This window comes from Tamandua tetradactyla, chromosome 8, assembly GCF_023851605.1.
Source record: "Tamandua tetradactyla isolate mTamTet1 chromosome 8, mTamTet1.pri, whole genome shotgun sequence".
Taxonomy (NCBI): domain Eukaryota; kingdom Metazoa; phylum Chordata; class Mammalia; order Pilosa; family Myrmecophagidae; genus Tamandua; species Tamandua tetradactyla.
Genome location: NC_135334.1, coordinates 29,662,450 through 29,684,421, shown reverse-complemented (window position 1 = coordinate 29,684,421; position 21,972 = coordinate 29,662,450). Strand labels below are relative to the sequence as shown.

The 21,972-nt window shown below is 38.5% G+C and overlaps 1 protein-coding gene across 3 annotated transcripts in view; it reads left to right on the top strand.

The window, feature by feature from the left end:
- Positions 1–21,972, top strand: part of SIK2 (salt inducible kinase 2) — a 157,121-nt gene that overhangs the window by 126,068 nt on the left and 9,081 nt on the right. For 2 of the 3 annotated variants that reach the window (XM_077112977.1, XM_077112976.1), the window contains exons 8-12: positions 1,141–1,293; positions 13,480–13,644; positions 20,576–20,804; positions 21,300–21,584; positions 21,710–21,873. In XM_077112977.1, coding sequence (XP_076969092.1) covers positions 1,141–1,293; positions 13,480–13,644; positions 20,576–20,804; positions 21,300–21,584; positions 21,710–21,873 — 996 coding nt within the window. The remainder of the gene's footprint in view (positions 1–1,140; positions 1,294–13,479; positions 13,645–20,575; positions 20,805–21,299; positions 21,585–21,709; positions 21,874–21,972) is intronic. The other variant, XM_077112978.1, reaches the window with a different exon arrangement.

The following is a 21,972-nucleotide window of genomic DNA, read 5'->3' as shown; positions in this document are numbered from 1 at the left end:
GCATTTAAATTGTGAACTGGAGAAAATTAGAAGACAAAAACATGTAGATTCTTGATTTGGAAGCATTGGGGATCATAGAGCAGAGAAGGCCATGAGCCAAGGAAGAAAAAGTATTTCTATCCTCTAGTAGCATATTCAAAGGATATGCGTACTTTTTAATGTTTCCACAATAGCACAAAACAGACCACAGTAAAAAATGCTGTTTTTAAGGAGGAAGCATAACAGGAAAGAATACAAAATGTCCCTTTGGTTGCCATTAAAAAACAAGGCTCCAGATTGATCTGCTTTTTCCCCCATTGTTGTCGTAAGTGACACCAAACTGGCTTTCCTGCTTTGCCCCTGATGTACTCGCAGTGTTTTTCTCCCCTGAACAGCCAGGGAGAGGGCTTGGCTGTGTGCTGATCTTTGCTGAGGGCTCTGTGCCTGTGATACAGTGCACAGCCCTCATGCAGACTTCCAGGTGGAATTTTAAGCTAAAGGATCAGTTGTTTCTCTGTTCCATTAGAACATTAGTAAAGCTGGCAGGCTAAAGATGTGAAAAATTAAGAAACAACTTTATTTTCAAGGTTTTGAGAGGGGAGGACTGTAAAAAAAACAAGAGGAAAACATTACCTAAGATTAGCGACACAGTGTCTCTCGATCTAGCATCCAGGAGTCATTCTTCAGCCCAAAATAATTATCAGAAAGCTCTCCAAAGACTTTAATCATTCACTTCAGAGTTGTGAAGGTTTGGGCTTGTGTTGCAGCTATGGAATTAGAGCCTCCTGGCTCGGGATGCTGACTGAGCTTACATCCTAGTGACAGCTATGAAATGGGACTATATGATAATATTGGGAATGTCTGCATGGGACAGTGAAGGCGTTTTCTCTGAATGCAGAAAAATAAATGGATCCTGTTCATGTAAAGAGATCAGCCAAGTCATTTAAAGATATCACCCCTCTCCATAATTAATAGTAGAGGCTTGAAATTTTCTTTCTTTAATTCTAAATTCTGGAACAGCTTTCATTTTTTTGAGGCATACTTTCTTGTCACTGTATTTCTAAGAACACATGATTTCTTCCCCCTTTTTTTTAGAAAAGTATAGATATTGGATTGCTTTATTATGGGTCCCTACCTTCAGCATTTGTTTTCTCTTTTTAGTCTTTGCAGAACAAGAGCTATAACCATTTTGCTGCCATCTATTACTTGTTAGTAGAGCGGTTGAAATCACATAGGAGCAGTTTTCCTGTGGAGCAGAGACTTGATGCCCGCCAGCGTCGGCCTAGCACCATCGCTGAACAAACAGTTGCCAAGGTAACGCCCCATTAGTCAATAGTCTTTTCTGTGCATGTGCCTATTCACATATTTGACTCATTTTTCATCCTGTAGTACAAAGGGTTAGGGTTTCATCCTCTACACTCTGTATGTCTGTAAAGTTTCTGCCTCTGTCATTCACTGGATTCTCAAATGTTTTTAGTGCCTTCCTATTTTTTTTTAAGGATTAACTTTATTTCAAATATTGTTTTTTCCCTTAAGAGGTTTTTTTGCTTTTTACTATTCGCTTATGTTGAGAATTAGGGTAACTAGCCTGTACGTTCAATTTCATTTAATACATTTTAATGTGGATGTACTATGTGCAAGCTTCTGTTAGGCATTATAGGGAGCAGGATGTATAAAACAGAGCCATTGCTCTCAGAGATATCCCAATATAGAAGGAAAATAAACGAAAGTCATAAATAAGCATGTTTTAAACCAGGGAAAGGTAAGTGCTGTAGAGGAACTAAGGGCAAGAGAAAGAGATATATCTAAATGGGAAAGACTTTGTGGGAGAGATTAAGAAAGGTTTCACGGATGTGTAAGACTTTGTTAGGGAGGGGCAGTAGTTGAAAGCATCATAGACAGGCAGAGGAAGCAGCATGAGAGGAAGTGGGCAAGTGTAGGACTTGTTCAGATTAATCTTGTTCAGTTAATGGATCAGATGAAAACGTAGGTGGTAAAAGTGGTAAGTTGAAGCCATGTTGTGGAGGACCTACTAAAGGTTGTTAAGCAAAAACATAATATAATTATATCAGTGCTCTAAGCTATTTAATTTGATAACATTGGGAAGGATAAATTGAATTAGGAAGAGAAGGAATTTAGAGAGAGCAGTAAGATTATTACAGTTGAAAAGAGAAATAATGAAGCCTTCAAGTAATGGTGATGTTGGAAGTAGGAAGGTGCAGGTGTAAGGACCATTTTTGAGGTAGACTGTTATGAACTTAGCAGTGGTTTGGAAAGGAAGCTCAGTATGATGGTTAAAAGCAGGGACCCTGGGGAGGGCCACGGTGGCTCAGCAGGTAAGAGTGCTTGCCTGCCAGGCCTGAGGACCCGGGTTCGATTCCCGGTGCCTGCCCATGTATTAAAAAAAAAAAAAAAAAAAGCAGGGACCCTGGAGCATATCCCAGATTCTGCCATTTACTCTTGTATAACCTTAAAGTTATTTAAGGTCGTTCTGTGCCTCAGTTTCCCAGGATGTAAAATGTAGATAATAATGGAGTGTTACAAAAATTAAATTAGTTACTATTTCTGAAACATTTACAACAGTGCTTGGCTATAAGAGTCATGTAAGTGTGCTATAAATTAATAATACATGTTGGGAAAGAAGGAATAACAGTGAGTCTGAGATGACTTCAGTCTTAAGCCTGGGGCTGAGAGAGTAGTGGCAGATTGACTCAATTGCTCAGGTAGAAGATAGGGATCTGGATCCCAGGAGAGAGGCTGGAGCTAAAGAGATTTGGAGAATCATCTCTATAGAGATTGAGAAGAGGGTTCAGTCGTATGATCTATTAGGACTTTTATCTACTTTCATCTACTTTCATTTTGAGTAACTCTGTTCAGAATGAAAGAAAGGGCAGAAGAGTTTTGACTTTGTATTTCTTATCTGTCAAAATAAGAAAACCCTATACAAAATTTATAGGGTTTACTAATTTTGCATTAGTTTCTATACATGTAAAAAAATCCAAGGAAATTAAAACCTGGTTTTAATAGGTAAATGATATACTTTGTTTTACATTCTTTAGCATAAAAAATGTTAATATTAATGCTAATAAAAATAATATATGTGTCAAAACAGTTACAGATATTTGATTTAGAGTATTTCTGAGCACTTGGAAACCTTCTAAATGAATGATATTGCTTTCAAGAGAGAAAAACGGGAGCATAAAATGAGAATTATGTAGGTTGGGGTAGTAGTGGTGAGATGTCATGGAACCACCCTACCCTCTTGAAAATGTCATACAAAAGGGTAGGAAGCAGGAAAGCCCCCAGTGCTGCAGCCCAGGTTTTCCCTCCCAAGTCTCTTTAGTCTTCAGTATTACACAGGTGAGGGAATGGTAAGGGGTTACACAAGTTATTGTTTCTGAGGACATGCATATTATTGTAAATTATATCCTTTGGTAGCTAAACTTGAAACAAATTCCTTGATATTCCTTGAATAAATTCCTCAAATTATGTTGTTGTTTGGTGGGATCAGATTCGATAGTTTTTTTGAAATTACCAAGCACCCATGGTAATTCACTTTCTGCACTGACCCAAGTTGTCATAGAAACCTATTTAGTGTAGTTTAAAATGTTTCTAATTTGGGGGTGCAAGGGTGGTTCAGTGGTAGAATTCTCGTCTGCCATGCAGGAGACCCAGGTTCAATTCCCGGCCCACTCCCCCTCCCTAAAAAAAGTCAACAAAATCGTGCTGCAATAACAGGATAGTCACATGGAAAAAGAATGAAATGTAACCTCCACCATACCAAAAAAAAAATGTTTCTAATTCAAGTAGAAATCTTCATAGGTCATCTATAAACTTTGACTTTTTGAGTATCTTCTAGATGTTATGCAGTAGACTCTGAGAATGAATAAAATGCTTCCTCTCCTCAGAGATGATCACATTCTAATTTTTAGTGTTGAAATTGTTAAAAATAGTAGTCTTTTATGTTTATGGATATAAATCATGCCTAAAATTCTAGTAGAGCATTTTCACTTTAATTCTTTGATGTTCTAAAATTTTTTTAAACAAGTGGCAAATCATTTGTTGCCTGAGATAGTGGTAAGAAATTGGGAGGCAACATGATCAGTGTGCAAGGATCACATGAGCTCTGGAATCATGCAGTCCTTGGATTCCAAACTGACTAACAGTAGGCAAGTCGGCATTTTTGAGCTCCAGTGTCCTTAAATATGAAATGAAAATAGCAATATCTACTTCATAATATTGCTGCAAAGATAGAATTAGTTGACCTATGCCAACAGTTCACTTCAGTTTACTTATGTGCCAGGCACAACCCTAGCCACTGTGACTTCAAAGGTCCCTAGGAAATAGTCCCTGCCCTTAAGCAATTTAAAATCTAGTAATAAGTGCCCCATATTATTATTTAGAAAACAGTGAGATTACCATCTTAGAATTAGAATACTTAAATTTACTGTATATTATATAAGAAATGTCACATCTTATAGACTTTAGACGACTGTTTAAAAAAAGTTTGAGTCATTGTCATGCCTTTTTATCATGAATTCTAACCACAAGTCTGTTGTTGTTATTTTAGTGGTTGCTTTTTTAAAATTTTATTTACACACATTGCACATCTATCAAACATAAACTCCTCCTTCTCCACCCCCAATCCCCTGATAACCTCTCACCTTCTACTTTTTATCCTCTGTGGATTTGCTATTTCTAAACATCTTTTTCAAATGACATCGTTCTAGTTTGCTAGCTGTCGGAATGCAACACAACAGAGATGGATTGGCTTTTTTTTTTTTTTTTATTAATTAACGGAAAAAAAGAAATTAACCCAACATTTAGAAATCATACCATTCTACATATGCAATCAGTAATTCTTAACATCATCACATAGATGCATGATCATCATTTCTTAGTACATTTGCATCGGTTTAGAAGAACTAGCAACACAACCGAAAAAGATGTAGAATGTTAATGTAGAGAAAAAAATAAAAGTAATAATAGTAAGAACAAAACAAAACAAAACAAAAACTTATAGCTCGGATGCAGCTTCATTCAGTGTTTTAACATGATTACTTTACAATTAGGTATTATTGTGCTGTCCATTTTTGAGTTTTTGTATCTAGTCCTGTTGCGCAGTCTGTATCCCATCAGCTCCAGTTACCCATTATCTTACCCTGTTTCTAACTCCTGCTGAACTCTGTTACCAATGACATATTCCAAGTTTATTCTCGAATGTCGATTCACATCATTGGGACCATACAGTATTTGTCTTTTAGTTTTTGGCTAGACTCACTCAGCATAATGTTCTCTAGGTCCATCCATGTTATTACATGCTTCATAATTTTATCCTGTCTTAAAGCTGCATAATATTCCATCGTATGTATATACCACAGTTTGTTTAGCCACTCGTCTGTTGATGGACATTTTGGCTGTTTCCATCTCTTTGCAATTGTAAATAACGCTGCTATACACATTGGTGTGCAAATGTCCGTTTGAGTTTTTGCCCTTAATTCCTTTGAGTAGATTCCCAGCAATGGTATTGCTGGGTTGTATGGCAATTCTATATTCAGCTTTTTGAGGAACCGCCAAACTGTCTTCCACAGTGGTTGCACCCTTTGACATTCCCACCAACAGAGGATAAGTGTGCCTCTTTCACCGCATCCTCTCCAGCACTTTCATTTTCTGTTTTGTTGATAATGGCCATTCTGGTGGGTGTGAGATGATATCTCATTGTGGTTTTGATTTGCATTTCTCTAATGGCCAGGGACATTGAGCATCTCTTCATGTGCCTTTTGGCCATTTGTATTTCCTCCTCTGAGAGGTGTCTGTTCAAGTCTTTTTCCCATTTTGTAATTGGGTTGGCTGTCTTTTTGTTGTTGAGTTGAACAATCTCTTCATAAATTCTGGATACTAGACCTTTATCTGATATGTCATTTCCAAATATTGTTTCCCATTGTGTAGGCTGTCTTTCTACTTTCTTGATGAAGTTCTTTGATGCACAAAAGTGTTTAATTTTGAGGAGTTCCCATTTATTTATTTCCTTCTTCAGTGCTCTTGCTTTAGGTCTAAGATCCATAAAACCGCCTCCGATTGTAAGTTTCATAAGATATCTCCCTACATTTTCCTCTAACTGTTTTATGGTCTTAGACCTAATGTTTAGATCTTTGATCCATTTTGAGTTAACTTTTGTGTAGGGTGTGAGATATGGGTCTTCTTTCATTCGTTTGCATATGGATATCCAGTTCTCTAGGCACCATTTATTGAAGAAACTGTTCTGTCCCAGGTGAGTTTGCTTGACTGCCTTATCAAAGATCAAATGTCCATAGATGAGAGGGTCTATATCTGAGCACTCTATTCGATTCCATTGGTCGATATATCTATCTTTATGCCAATACCATGCTGTTTTGACCACTGTGGCTTCATAATATGCCTTAAAGTCAGGCAGTGCAAGACCTCCAGCTTCGTTTTTTTTCCTCAAGATGTTTTTAGCAATTCGGGGCACCCTGCACTTCCAGATAAATTTGCTTATTGGTTTTTCTATTTCTGAAAAATAAGTTGTTGGGATTTTGATTGGTATTGCATTGAATCTGTAAATCAATTTAGGTAGGATTGACATCTTGACTATATTTAGTCTTCCAATCCATGAACACAGTATGCCCTTCCATCTATTTAGGTCTTCTGTGATTTCTTTTAGCAGTTTTTTGTAGTTTTCTTTGTATAGGTTTTTTGTCTCTTTAGTTAAATTTATTCCTAGGTATTTTATTCTTTTAGTTGCAATTGTAAATGGGATTCGTTTCTTGATTTCCCCCTCAGCTTGTTCATTACTAGTGTATAGAAATGCTACAGATTTTTGAATGTTGATCTTGTAACCTGCTACTTTGCTGTACTCATTTATTAGCTCTAGTAGTTTTGTTGTGGATTTTTCCGGGTTTTCGACGTACAGTATCATATCGTCTGCAAACAGTGATAGTTTTACTTCTTCCTTTCCAATTTTGATGCCTTGTATTTCTTTTTCTTGTCGAATTGCTCTGGCTAGAACCTCCAACACAATGTTGAATAATAGTGGTGATAGTGGACATCCTTGTCTTGTTCCTGATCTTAGGGGGAAAGTTTTCAATTTTTCCCCATTGAGGATGATATTAGCTGTGGGTTTTTCATATATTCTCTCTATCATTTTAAGGAAGTTCCCTTGTATTCCTATCCTTTGAAGTGTTTTCAACAGGAAAGGATGTTGAATCTTGTCAAATGCCTTCTCTGCATCAATTGAGATGATCATGTGATTTTTCTGCTTTGATTTGTTGATGTGGTGTATTACGTTAATTGATTTTCTTATGTTGAACCATCCTTGCATACCTGGGATGAATCCTACTTGGTCATGATGTATGATTCTTTTAATGTGTTGTTGGATACGATTTGCTAGAATTTTATTGAGGATTTTTGCATCTATATTCATTAGAGAGATTGGCCTGTAGTTTTCTTATTTTGTAATATCTTTGCCTGGTTTTGGTATGAGGGTGATGTTGGCTTCATAGAATGAATTAGGTAGTTTTCCCTCCGCTTCGATTTTTTTGAAGAGTTTGAGGAGAGTTGGTACTAATTCTTTCTGGAATGTTTGATAGAATTCAGATGTGAAGCCGTCTGGTCCTGGACTTTTCTTTTTAGGAAGCTTTTGAATGACTGATTCAATTTCTTTACTTGTGATTGGTTTGTTGAGGTCATCTATGTCTTCTTGAGTCAAAGTTGGTTGTTCATGTCTTTCCAGGAACCTGTCCATTTCATCTAAGTTGTTGTGTTTATTAGTGTAAAGTTGTTCATAGTATCCTGTTATTACCTCCTTTATTTCTGTGAGGTCAGTAGTTATGTCTCCTCTTCCATTTCTGATCTTATTTATTTGCATCCTCTCTCTTCTTCTTTTTGTCAATCTTGCTAAGGGCCCATCAATCTTATTGATTTTCTCATAGAACCAACTTCTGGCCTTATTGATTTTCTCTATTGTTTTCATGTTTTCAATTTCATTTTTTCTGCTCTAATCTTTGTTATTTCTTTCCTTTTGCTTGCTTTGGGATTAGTTTGCTGTTCTTTCTCCAGTTCTTCCAAGTGGACAGTTAATTCCTGCATTTTTGCCTTTTCTTCTTTTCTGATATAGGCATTTAGGGCAATAAATTTCCCTCTTAGCACTGCCTTTGCTGCGTCCCATAAGTTTTGATATGTTGTGTTTTCATTTTCATTCGCCTCGAGTTATTTGCTAATTTCTCTAGCAATTTCTTCTTTGACCCACTCGTTGTTTAGGAGTGTGTTGTTGAGCCTCCACGTATTTGTGAATTTTCTGGCACTCTGCCTATTATTGATTTCCAACTTCATTCCTTTATGATCCGAGAAAGTGTTCTGTATGATTTCAATCTTTTTAAATTTGCTGAGACTTGCTTTGTGACCCAGCATATGGTCTATCTTTGAGAATGATCCATGAGCACTTGAGAAAAAGGTGTATCCTGCTGTTGTGGGATGTAATGTCCTATAAATGTCTGTTAAGTCTAGCTCATTTATAGTAATATTCAGATTCTCTATTTCTTTATTGATCCTCTGTCTTGATGTTCTGTCCATTGATGAGAGTGGTGAGTTGAAGTCTCCAACTGTTATGGTATTTGAGTCTATTTCCCTTTTCAGTGTTTGCAATGTATTCCTCACGTATTTTGGGGCATTCTGGTTCGGTGCGTAAATATTTATGATTGTTATGTCTTCTTGTTTAATTGTTCCTTTTATTAGTATATAGTGTCCTTCTTTGTCTCTTTTAACTGTTTTGCATTTGAAGTCTAATTTGTTGGATATTAGTATAGCCACTCCTGCTCTTTTCTGGTTGTTATTTGCATGAAATATCTTTTCCAAACCTTTTACTTTCAACCTATGTTTATCTTTGGGTCTAAGATGTGTTTCCTGTAGACAGCATATAGAAGGATCCTGTTTTTTAATCCATTCTGCCAATCTATGTCTTTTGATTGGGGAATTCAGTCCATTAACATTTAGTGTTATTACTGTTTGGATAATATTTTCCTCTAACATTTTGCCTTTTGTATTATATATATCGTATCTGACTTTCCTTCTTTCTACACTCTTCTCCATACCTCTCTCTTCTGTCTTTTTGTATCTGACTCTAGTGCTCCCTTTAGTATTTCTTGCAGAGCTGGTCTCTTGGTCACAAATTCTCTCAGTGACTTTTTGTCTGAGAATGTTTTAATTTCTCCCTCATTTTTGAAGGACAATTTTGCTGAATATAGGAGTCTTGGTTGGCAGTTTTTCTCTTTTAGTAATTTAAATATATCATCCCACTGTCTTCTAGCTTCCATGGTTTCTGCTGAGAAATCTACACATAGTCTTATTGGGTTTCCCTTGTATGTGATGGATTGTTTTTCTCTTGCTTCTTTCAAGATCCTCTCTTTCTCTTTGACCTCTGACATTCTAACTAGTAAGTGTCTTGGAGAACACCTATTTGGGTCTAATCTCTTTGGGGTACGCTGCACTTCTTGGATCTGTAATTTTAGGTCTTTCATAAGAGTTGGGAAATTTTCAGTGAAAATTTCTTCCATTAGTTTTTCTCCTCCTTTTCCCTTCTCTTCTCCTTCTGGGACACCCACAACACGTATATTTGTGCGGTTCATATTGTCCTTAAGTTCCCTGATACCCTGTTCAAATTTTTCCATTCTTTTCCGGATAGTTTCTGTTTCTTTTTGGATTTCAGATGTTCCATCCTCCAAATCACTAATTCTATCTTCTGTCTCTTTAAATCTATCATTGTAGGTATCCATTGTTTTTTCCATCTTTTCTACATTATCCTTCACTTCCATAAGTTCTGTGATTTGTTTTTTCAGTTTTTCTATTTCTTCTTTTTGTTCATTCCTTGCCTTCTTCATGTCCTCCCTCAATTTATTGATTTGGTTTTTGAAGAGGTTTTCCATTTCTGTTCATATATTCAGCATTAGTTGTCTCAGCTCTTGTATCTCATTTGAACTATTGGTTTGTTCCTTTGGCTAGGCCATATTCTCAATCTTCTGAGCATGGACCGTTATCTTCTGCTGCTGGCGTCTGGGCATTTAGTCAGATTTCCCTGGGTGTCGGACCCAACAAGGTTGTAAGATTTTTCTGTGAAATCTCTGGGTTCTGTTTTTCTTATCCTGCCCAGTAGGTGGCGCTCGTGGCACACGTTTGTCTCACGTGTTTGGAAGGGATCCCCCTGTCACTGATCTCCGCGGCTTGGGGATTTCCGATCCAATTCTCTCCGTTGGTTCGGGGGGCCACGTGTGGTGGGGGTGTCAGCCGCCGCAGCTTGAGCAAACCCTGTGGCTGGTCACCGGCTGCAGCGGTCCCGGGGAATTCGCCACCGGACCAGGAAGTCGCCCGCGGAGGAGGGGCGTCGGTCACCGGCTGCCGCGGCCTGGAGAATTCCCCACTGGACCAGGAAGCTGCCCGTGGGGGAGGGCCACCACGGCTTGGGTAGCCCTCTGATCCGAGACTCATAGCCGGACCAGGAAGCCGCCCGCAAAAGAGGGGCGCCGGCCACCTCGGCTTGGGAAACTTGCCTCTCCGAGACTCTCTGCCGGCCCGGGAAGGAGGGAGGGAGGAGCTCCGGCCGCCACAGCTGCTGCTGCTCAGGAAATCGCGCGCCGTTCGGGGATCTCACCGCAGCCGAGTCTCGCAGTCAGACTAGCCAGTCCAGACTGGGGTACGCTGTGTGTCCATTCCCTACCGTGGCCCCGGGAGCTGTTCTGCACTGTTTCAGTTCACCTAGTAGTTGCTTTGGAGGAGGAACTAAGACGCACGTACCTTACTAAGCCGCCATTTGGCCCCGCCCCTCTCCCGGATTGGCTTTTAATAAAAGGAGATTTATTTCATTACTTCTTCCGAGGAAAGGCAGCTAACTTTCATCTGAGGTTCTTACATGGCAAGGCACAGGGTGATCTCTGCTGGCCTTCTCTCCAGGCCTCTGGATTCCAACACCTTTCCCCCGGGGTGATTCCTTTCTGCATCTCCAAAGGCCTGGGCTGAGCTGCAAGTGCTGAGATGAGGTGTGCTGAGCTGCTTGGGCTGTGCTACATTGTGCTCTCTCATTTAAGCACCAGCCAATTAAGTCAAAAGTCATTCATTGTAGCAGGCACACCTCCTAGCCGACTGAAGATATAATTAGCAACAGATAAGGTTCATGTACCATTGGCTCATGTCTGCAGCAACAAAACTAGGTGCCTTCACCTGGCCAAGTTGACAACTGAATCTAACTACCACAGGCATCATACAGTATGTGCCCTTACATGTCTTGCTTATTTCACTGAACATAATGTTTTCAAGGTTCTTCAATATCTCAGAACCTCATTCCTTCTTATGGCCAAATAATATTCCATTGTGTGATGTATCACATTTTGTTATCCATTCGTTTGTGAGTGGATACTTGGGTTGTTTCTACCTTTCGCCTGTTGTGAATAATGCTGAATAACAACTAGTTTTTAGCAGTCTTTTCACTCCAAGTTTCCATCATCTGTCAACAAACAAGAATGAGACCTCATCCCATTTCTCCTTGAATTACTGACAGAGATTGCCCTCCACACCTATAGATAAAGCACATTCCTATAGGAGCAGTAAAGATTTTCCCTTTGTAGTATTATAAAGTAAAAAAAATTTTTTTTCCTTTCCATGTCAGTGGTTCTGAAGGCACAAAGTCAGAAGAGGTTCAAGAGAAAGCATATGGTCTAAAAAGTTATCACAGTCAGACACAACAATCATTGCCACTCTCAAAAAAACTAGTAACATCTGCTTCTTTAGGTTAGTGTTTAGCCATCTCTTCACTGTAACACATTTTCTAGTCATCTCTGTAGTGCTTAAGCATGCCATTTGTTTTATGCCATTAGGTATAATGGCATGTTTGTTTTATGCCATTAGGTATAAAAATACCTTATCTTTTTTCAAAAAGACCTCTTTTGTGATGTGACTTCATCACTGAAGTCTCATCAGTGATTGCCAAGACTCCTAAAAAGCAGACTCCTCAAACCCACCATACTGTTTCCTGTGAATTGACTGTCACACTAAAAATGCATTATTCCTGGATCCTTACCAAGTTCACAGTTGGTCCTTACCAAGTTCATAGTAAATTGTCGTAATGCAGGTAGGATGTGAAAGTTGTCAAGTAAAATGTGTTACACCTGGTCTGGCACAGCCATTTAAAAAATCACACCTAATAGGAAACAGGGACTGAGAAGGAACAGGTTGGTAGCACATTTACAGAGCAGTTTCTTCAGGTAATGCTTTGCACTAATAATTGGCTGCTTTCATATAGAAGAAGAAATCTAATAAAGTCAAGGCAACAGAAATGAAACTTAATTGATTGAAAAGCTGATGATGTAGGTAAGAAAAAGGTATCAAATGTACTTTTTTAGGAAGGCTATATTTTACATTGTGATAATGGCTATAAAAATTAATTTAAATTACTAATGCTTGAGAGGAAAAAATAGTTGTTTAACTTCAAAAGGATATAAGCCTGAGGAATGAAGATACTTCTTTATCATGTTCAAAATTGTGTGCAGTATATTTTTTCCTATTTTATCATCCACTTGATACTAACATTTTGCTATTGCTATTTTATTCTTTTATCTCATGCAGTATATCTAAATGATACTATAACTGGAAAATAATAGTCAGCTCTTATTCACCTACCCCCCCATCCGTTAAAAACATCAACTTAAAGTTTTAAGTAGGAGCTATTTGATAGTATCTGAGAACAAACTATACATCCATTTTGAGACCTAATTCCTGTATTAAATTCTAATGATCATTTTAAGGCCTTAGAAAGAAGGGGAAAGAAGAAATCAACATTTAGAGTTAAGGTAATTTACGTATTACCTTTTATACTGCTAACTTCCCTCTGAAGTAGGTGTGTTAGTCAGGGTTCTCTAGAGAAAGAGAACCAACAGGAGAGATTTATAAAAATGTGTCATGCAATCGTGGGAATGAAAGAGTACTGACTCTGTAAGGCAGGCTGTGAAGCTGGGGGCTCCGATCAAGGGTGTGGATGAACTCCACAAGAGAAGCAGCGAAAGAGTCTCTCTCCTTCCTTAAAAGCCTTCAGCTGACTTGTGGCTGGGTGTATATACCCCTGGGTTCAATTTTGAACTTGTAGAGGCAGGTACTTTTCTGTTCATCCAGGGTAATATATTTAAGGAAATAGACAAATACATTTGTTGAATTTAAAAAAGAGGCTTCTTAGGTTCCTCAAAAAGACTAGCTTGTTTGTTATCTATGTGAACGTTCCATACCTCTTCTTGGGACAGGAATGAAATTCTTCTCTTCGGACTATTTCAGAATATCTGATTGCTGAGACTTTCAGAATTGATACCTCTGCCGTACACATATTTTATAAAATTTTTTCTGGAATTTCCAACAAATAACTGTTTATCCTTTCATTGGACCTAGGAGAACTTGTGTATTTATGTAGAAAGTTTTAATGTTCCCAAACTGTTCTTGCCATATTTACAGGCACAAACTGTGGGGCTCCCCGTGACCATACATTCACCGAATATGAGATTGATGCGATCTGCCCTCCTCCCACAGGCATCTAATGTGGAGGCCTTTTCATTTCCAGCATCTGGCTGTCAGACAGAAGCAGCGTTTATGGAAGAGGAATGTGTTGATACTCCAAAGGTATGGATATGTTTGAGATAGAGAGAAAGATCAGAGTTTTATTTGGCTGGAGATTTAAATTTGGTCCAGAAATGTTGTACTTTGGCATTGTTGAATGTTGCCATTTCCTCAAGTCACTCAGGAGTGTTGTTTTTGTGAGAAAGAGCTTACAAAAAGTGTCCAGGACTAAGCCTCAGCCTTCATCAATATTTTACTATTGCAGCTGTTGCATAACTTGTCAAGCCCCCTTCTTACTTCTCTCTTGAAGTTTCTTGATCCCTCACAACTTCATGAGTTTGTTTTTTTAATTAAAAAAAACCCAAAAACTAATTCTGAAAACAAAAAAATAATTATTGTGCAACAGCTACACAATATGGGCCATTATTTTTGGTCAGTACAACATTTTTGTTCCTGTTTGCACATACTAAAAGGAAGCAAGTTCATCCTGGCATACTGCAGAAAGCTGACTGTTGGGATATGGATGATGACAGCTTCTCTTATTCAACTGATATTTATTATCTTCCTCTATGTGTTATATATACATAGAATACAGTGATGTACAGAGGATCAGATTAATGGATACCAGAGTATCATAAAAGAACATAGGTATTGGAATATATTCAAAGTAGACTCTGCTCTTTCCTAACTATGTGACTAACCTCAAACCTGAATTTTCTCTTGTGTATGAGAACAGTATAATGAAAACCATGCCAACTTTATGAATTGTTGTGAGGATAATTGAGATAATGTATGTGAGGTTTTGGGTAGATTGTAGACATTCGATAATATTGGTTTTCTTTCTTTTTAGCCTTTATAGGTAATAAAAAGATGTCAGACATGATTTCTGCCGAACAGTTTATAGCCTAGCCAGAGACACATATCCATAACTAAAGACAATGTGCCTGATGCTGAAAATTGACAAAGAATAAAATATGTTGGTCCCTTAAAGAGATATAAATCAAAGTGCTGTACAGTGAGAAAGAGGGAGGGAAGTTGCTTTTAGCCAGTTTGATCAGGAAAGTGGAATAATATTCAGAGACAGGACTTGAGAAGTGGGTAGCAGTGGGATAGGTAGAAATTAGGATATGATATCCTCAGTGGAGGGAAATGCCTGAGCAAAAGCAAATCACTAGAAAAGCTTAGTTCCATCTAAGTAATAGTTCAGTTTCGTTTGAATGGCATGCCAAGGGATTTAGACTTTTCCTCTAGGCTGGTGTTCTCAGTGTGGGGGTATGTTTCAGTATCATTGAGAGAACTTTTTCAAATGGACTTCCCCCAAGGTAGTAAGGAACAATTTAAGATTTTTGAGCAAGGAAGCACTGTGGTTTATGTTATGCTTCAGAAAGATTGGCCCGGAAGTACAGATAGCATTGGACAAAGGAGACACTGATGACAGGGAAAGTGGGAGGTTATAGAGTACATGTCCAGGAGGGAGATTGAGAGACTGGTCGTGAAACTAGAGAGGAAGAGATGACACAGAAGAAATGGTACAGGTAAAACTGATAGAACACTGGAGTCCAGAAAGAAGTTCCAACTGATGATAAGGTTTTGAGCAAGATGATTGGGAGGGTGAGTGTCATTTTCAGAAATTGGCAACACTTAAGGTAGAGCTGATTCAGAAGTTAAATAGTGAGTTTATCTAGAGCATAGTCTAGACCAGGTATGTTAATTTGCAAGCTGCTGGAATGCAATATACCAGAATTGGAACCTCTTTTTAAAAAGAGGAATTTAATAAGTTACAAGTTTACCGTTCTAAGCCTATAAAATTGTTCAAAGTAAGGTACCAACAAGAAACTTCATTTGTTGTTTCTTCACTCAAGAAACTGCCAATTGGTCTGGAACATGTCTGTCCTCTGGGTAGGCACATGGCTGGGGTATCGTGGTCCCTTGCTCCTGGGCTCTGATGCCTTCAGCCTCTGTTTCTGTGGGGGTTCCTCACTCTGCTTCTCCAGGGCTGGCTTTCATCTCTTGGCTTCCCTAGGCTCTCTCCAGATTCTGGCTTACTTAACATCTCATGGTGACGTCTGCTGGGCTCCAAGCATCTCCAGTCATCTGTCTTTGTCCTCCACGTGTTGGCATCTGTGTCAGCTCTGCTCTGAAGTTTCTCTCAGCTCTGACATTTCTGACTCTCTCCAAAATGTTTCCTCTTTTAAAGGATTCAGTAAGCTAATCAAGACCCACCCGGAATGGGTGGAGTCACATCTCCATCTAATGAAAAGATCACACCCACAATTGAGTGTGTCACATCTCCGTGGAGATAATCTAATTGAAAATTTCCAACCTACAGTATTGAATCAGGATTAAAAGAAACAGCTGCTCTCACAGGTTTGAATCAGGATTAAAACATGGCTTTTCTGGGGAACTTAGTACTTGATGCTAGGGTGCCCCAAGCAGGTAGTAAGCCAGGTTGCCGTCATGAGTAGTTAGTATCCACATTCCTAAGGACAAGCCTACCCACCACACTTCCTGTGACATTCTGTTTCCTCTGTCTGTGGTTGCCTGACGTGCTCAGGCAATCTCATAAACTGCTACTAGATTCCCACCCAAAAAATTAGACATAAATTAGAGCAACATGATTCACTTATTTTGAAGATCTAATTTCCTCGATAAAATTAAAATGCAGTCTCCTAAAAGGCTTGTCTGTGAGGGCATCAAGCCCAAAACAGATTGGGCACTGTCTGCCATCTTATATGGGGCAAGCTATTTTTAAAGCTTATGTTACTGTAACTAGGAAACAGACGGGAAATGAATGATTTTGTGAAAGATAGAGACAGTAGTTAGATGGTGTATTTGCATTTATAGGAAAAGCAGTGCCATGCTGGAACTGGCCAACCATGGGCAGTACCACCCTGGCACTTAGCCAGGCCATAGAGATCCGCTGGGACTGTTTGGGGAGCCATTTCTCATGTGTCTGCAAGAATGCTTGTCCCTTTTCCCTAATGCCTCTTTCCTTGGGGCCTATTAATAAAGGCACAAAAAATATCAATCAGATAGGGTTGAAGTTTCTTTCTTGCTCATAAATCCTTTACATTTCATAAAACACCCATTTATTGTTTTCTGAAAAAATGCTTCATAATTTCACATATTTCTAATTTAATTTGTGCTCTCAAATGGGGGCATGTATTGTGCATCTCGGGGAGATTTCGCCTCCTTCCCTCCCAGAAGTCATCAGTGCTTAGGCTTTCAGTAAAATCTTTTCGGAACTCTACATTGAAACTGTGTTGGGGTTCCTGCAGAAAATAGCACCTTTCTGTGATCATCTCACAACTCTAGGTTTGTTCTGGTACTCTGACAGTAACCAGGGCTCACAGGTGAAGCAGAAACCGCACAGAAAGGCAAATGTATAAATCCTGTAGATGACATCTTTTTTCCTTTGAACGTTTCTTTGGGAGTAATGATTTTTTTTCATCCACATACATATTTCAGTCACTTTTAACATTTTATTAGACATTATCAAAGAGGGCAATAATAAAAGGATTCTGCAAGATGCTGACTTTATAGTTGGAGAGCAGAAGGGAACTGTGAGGCTAAACCATGAAATTCACATGTGTAGAAACATTTTGTGTCTATTTACATTCCAGTAACCTTTTTATTATAAAGGTTATATATACCCATAGGAGAAGGTCTGAAAGGATATACATCAAACTCTTAATAGTATCCACTTTTAAGGCTTCATAAGGGAGAGGAATTTCACTTTTACTTCAGAATTTGAATATTTTATAACTAATGTATAACTCTTAATTGAAAAAAATAAAGCAAATCATAATTATGCATGGAAAATTCAGCAGGGATAAAGAAGAAATTTAATTTATCCATAATCCCATACCCAGACGTTAGCATATGTCATCTTAGAGTGGTTATGATGGGTGGGTGCAGAATGGTTCAATAGGTAGATTTTTTAAAAAGCAAAATTGTATTCCATTTTAAAAGCAAAATTGTATTCCATTATATGTAATTTTGTAGCTTATTTTACATAATAGAGCATGAGCATTTTCCCCATGTCATAAAATGTTCTTTGAAATCATTCATTTTAACAGCAGTCTAATATTTATTGTATTTCCTGTACCCTTAACTACATTCCTATTATTGGACATTAACTTAAGGTAATGAGGTGCTTTAATTTTTTGCATATTTACGTATACTTCTGTTGAAATCCTCGTGTCTACATCTCTGGTTATTTCCTTAGGAAATTACCCTAGAATTAGGTTTTTCCAATTTTTTGCTTACTCACCTGTTTGTTTAATCTGTGTCAATTTTATATTAAACAATGCTTTAAAAGAAAGTGGAATCACTTTTCTTTTTAATTCTCATGCTTTAAAAAACTGTATTTTTATAAAGCATTCTCTTCACTTGAGAAATAATAGATAAAATGTTAAAGAAATATACAGAGTGTTCTGTATATTTTATTTTAGCTAATTCTCCCAAAGAATTTTACTCCCATTTTCCAAATGGAAAAAAAAAAAATAACATTTTTGTTAGAGGTTAAACAGCTTGCTGATAAGTAGAAGTGAGTTTTGAGCCTATAGCACCTCCTCAGTGTATGCCAAACTTGCTAAGCACATCATATACAAATTAAATAAGGCGTATTGCCAGCCCCCAAAAACCCTGGTTAGCATTGTACACTGTCTAGTAATCTCTTATGCTAGAATCTTGTACTTATGTTAGTTCAGGGCCTTTATCATTTAATATTGGGCTCACATGTTTAAGTCCCACATGTATCCCACCAATTGCATATGAGATCTCTTATTAGAATCTCAGAAGCAAGGTCATCTATTGAACTTTAAGGAAAGACAAAAACAATGTATTGGAAACTGTACATTTGACCCACATTGTATTTTGAAATTCTGTAATTTACACTTAGCCTAGATTATTTCCTAGAGCAAAAGATGTTATTTCTAGCAGCTGAGGCGAGGTCACTTAGGGAGTGATCAGCCCAAAATTTCTGCCTTAAAATCCAGAAGCTGAATTTAGGCTCTTGTGGTATCAACACCCTGGGTAAATTGACATAACCAAGGATGGCATGGTTATGTGCGGTTTCAGGAAACCTGAACTTATAGCCGAATGTGTTCACACCTTACTAACTGTAAGTACCCCACCTCCACTTTCTTAATCATCAGACATCATCCCCAAAATCAGATCAATGTTTTCTACCTACAGTTTTTTATATGACATAATTCCTCATAATCTAAATGAGTAGAAAAATCTAAAAGTAATTTCAGTAAAATTGTAAATTCAGGGGGATGCCAGGGTTTTCTGAGTACTCAGAGAAAGGTGACTTTTCTCCATTAAGAGAAAAGAAAAAGAACTTGGTTGTAAGACTTCTATTGCAAGAAATATCTGGTAAAATTTTGGCAGAGGCTGTAAGTCTAAAGAAGCTCAGTAGATAATTTCTTAATAACAGTCTTTTCTCTGTTATTTTATTCATTTCTAAATCATCCTTCACTAGTCTTAGAAAACTGTATTAGTAGATAGGTAAGGATCCTAGAGGTATGAATATGTGTTCTCAAACAGCCATTCTTTTCCTGCAAGAAAATTGTTAAGTGCAGTCAAGAAAAGGGGAAATTTATCTGGGGAAGAACCAAGGAAAGAATAAGAGTTATTGGCCATATTTCAGAGTATTTCTTTTTCTTTTCTGGCACCATAGAGAAGATTGGGTGAATCTGGGAATACTTTGAAGAAAGCGTTCTGCCACTCTCCCTTTTCACTGAACATAGGTCATTTTAAAATCCGCTAAAACATTATCCAAGTAATGGCTTCAGCCTCAGAACAGTTTTTGTGGAATAACCACCCCCTCACCCCACACAAAGATCTGAGTCACCTAAGACTCGCTCTCCAAATAAAGGGCCTTGAAGTACCTTCATATTGGTTGCCATAAGTGGAAAGTTTCCTTGTATCTGGCACAGGGGTGTGCAACGTCACCTCTCATATACACCAGGTCTCCTGTCTCCAAAGGAAACAATAGCTCTACCTGGTGTAGTCCAGGTGAAAATACTGCTGAGAACTGTGTGTCTTAGGACTGGCTGTTCCTGAGCAGCTATTCATAGGAGACAACAGATTGATTTACACAGGGGAATAGTTAAGGTAATGAGGTAAATAATTGCCTCCTCATTGGGGCTTTTACCAGCCAGAACAACTCTGCAACCACAAGCTCCCCTTTGTGTGCTATTTCTGCCTGCCATTAGGTGATTTACTTGGCAACTGCCTAGGAAGGCAGAATTCTTGTTAGGAGCAGTGCTGAGTTCATCCCTGTGGGAGATGAGTTACAGACACTGTATGTCTTGCTGCAGGAGACAGAATTCAGTGCAGTGGTGCTTGTTAACCTCTGCTGGAATTTTGGGCTTGTGAGTCATTTGTTATTCTGTAATAGAAGGCTTTGGCTGTTTGCCATTTAAATTTTTTTTCAGTCCTTTTTGTGATATCACTTCGTCTTTAAAGAATTCTTACTTTCCATTTCTCAGGTGCATAGAACCAATGAAAGACTAAATCAAATAGGCAGGTACTGTAATTTATAAGTACCTACGTTCTGTGGTTGAAAATTAGAAGAGTGTTGGTGACTACTCCTTTTTCTTAGCCATGAGCTATAAAAAAAATCTCTTCTGCTACATCCCTCATAAAAAAAAAAAAAAGCAACAATAAAACTGGTAGGCCTCAAGCTAATATGCCCCTGTGCACCTGGAAACTACAAAAAAAAAAATGTTTATTAAAATAATGACTTAGAGAAACCTGGGAGTCAATACAAATTTGGGTCATAAATGGGCTTCTGTCTCTATGTGCTGCTATGGACTAGCCTTAAATTCTATGTGGTGTCATTTGTAATAAATATGTACATTTTTAGTATTTTATTTAATTTCTGGTTTGCCACAAGTCTTGATATTTTTTTCCTTTGTGGATTTTTCTTATGTCTCAACAAAGCAGCAATTGATCATTGCCTCTTTCACCCTCTAATATGTAGGTAAATGGCTGTCTGCTGGACCCCGTGCCTCCTGTTCTAGTCAGGAAAGGATGTCAGTCATTGCCTAGTAACATGATGGAGACTTCCATTGATGAAGGGTTGGAGACAGAAGGAGAGGCTGAGGAAGACCCCAGTCGTGCCTTTGAAGCATTTCACTCAACCCGCAGTGGGCAGAGACGGCATACTCTGTCAGAAGGAACCAATCAGCTGGTTGTGATGCCTAGTTCAGGTATGGTGTAGAATAAGTAACATGTTACATCTTCACAGCATTGTCTCACATTCCAATCACCAAGAAATATTACTAGTACCAATCACTTTCTAGAATTTAATATATATCTTAAACCTTTCTGGACCACATTCAGCAAGCTTTAGGATTAGGCCTGCCCAGCAACTAAAATTAAAATGAAATGTCTCTGCACTGCCTCTCCTAACTCCCAGGTTTCATCTGAATGTCGTGTGATGCATCAAGGAGCAGCTCTCTTAGAGTGACAGAGGTCTTATGGGTATAGGTTCTGGAGTGTTTTCCCCACTAAGTTCAAAAATGATTAAATTTCAGCTCTTGCTCCCCCAAAGTACCAGTTTAGGTAAAAAGTTTCTGAGAAAAGAAGTATCTAGTTGGATATTTAGGATAGTGTAACTGTCAGGGTACAAGCTGGTTATTTTTTGTTTCCCATGTTCAAAGAAGATGCTGTTGCCATTGGTAATGTTTTGTTTTCTCTTCCAGGGAAAATTTTTTCCATGAGTGAAAACCCTTCCCTTGATAGTGTGGACTCTGAGTATGATATGGGGTCTGTTCAGAGAGATCTGAACTTTCTGGAGGACAACCCTTCCCTTAAGGACATCATGTTAGCCAATCAGCCCTCAGCTCACATGGCATCTCCTTTCATAAGCCTGAGACCTGCCAACCCAGCCATGCAGGCCCTCGGCACACAGAAACGAGAGGCCCACAACAGATCACCAGTGAGCTTCAGAGAGGGCCGCAGGGCATCAGATACTTCTCTCACCCAAGGTGACTGCTTTCTCTTCTACCTTTTCAAACTTCTATGTCATAGGAGTTTAGGGGCTTGGGTGGCATATTGGTTTTATGTGATCACTGTGATCACTGAAAGGCCCCATATTTGTACTTTCTTTCAGGAATTGTAGCATTCAGACAACATCTTCAGAATCTCGCAAGAACCAAAGGAATCCTAGAGTTGAACAAAGTACAGCTGCTATATGAGCAGATAGGATCAGAGGCAGACCCTAATTTGGTACCAGCTGCTCCTCAGCTACAAGACCTTGCTGGCAGCTGCCCTCAGGTGGGTGCTCAGGTCCTTCACACTGTGGCCCTGACAGTAGGAGGCATGAGTTTCTCCTGAAGATGTCTCATTTTTGATAAGAGGATTTACTCTAATCCT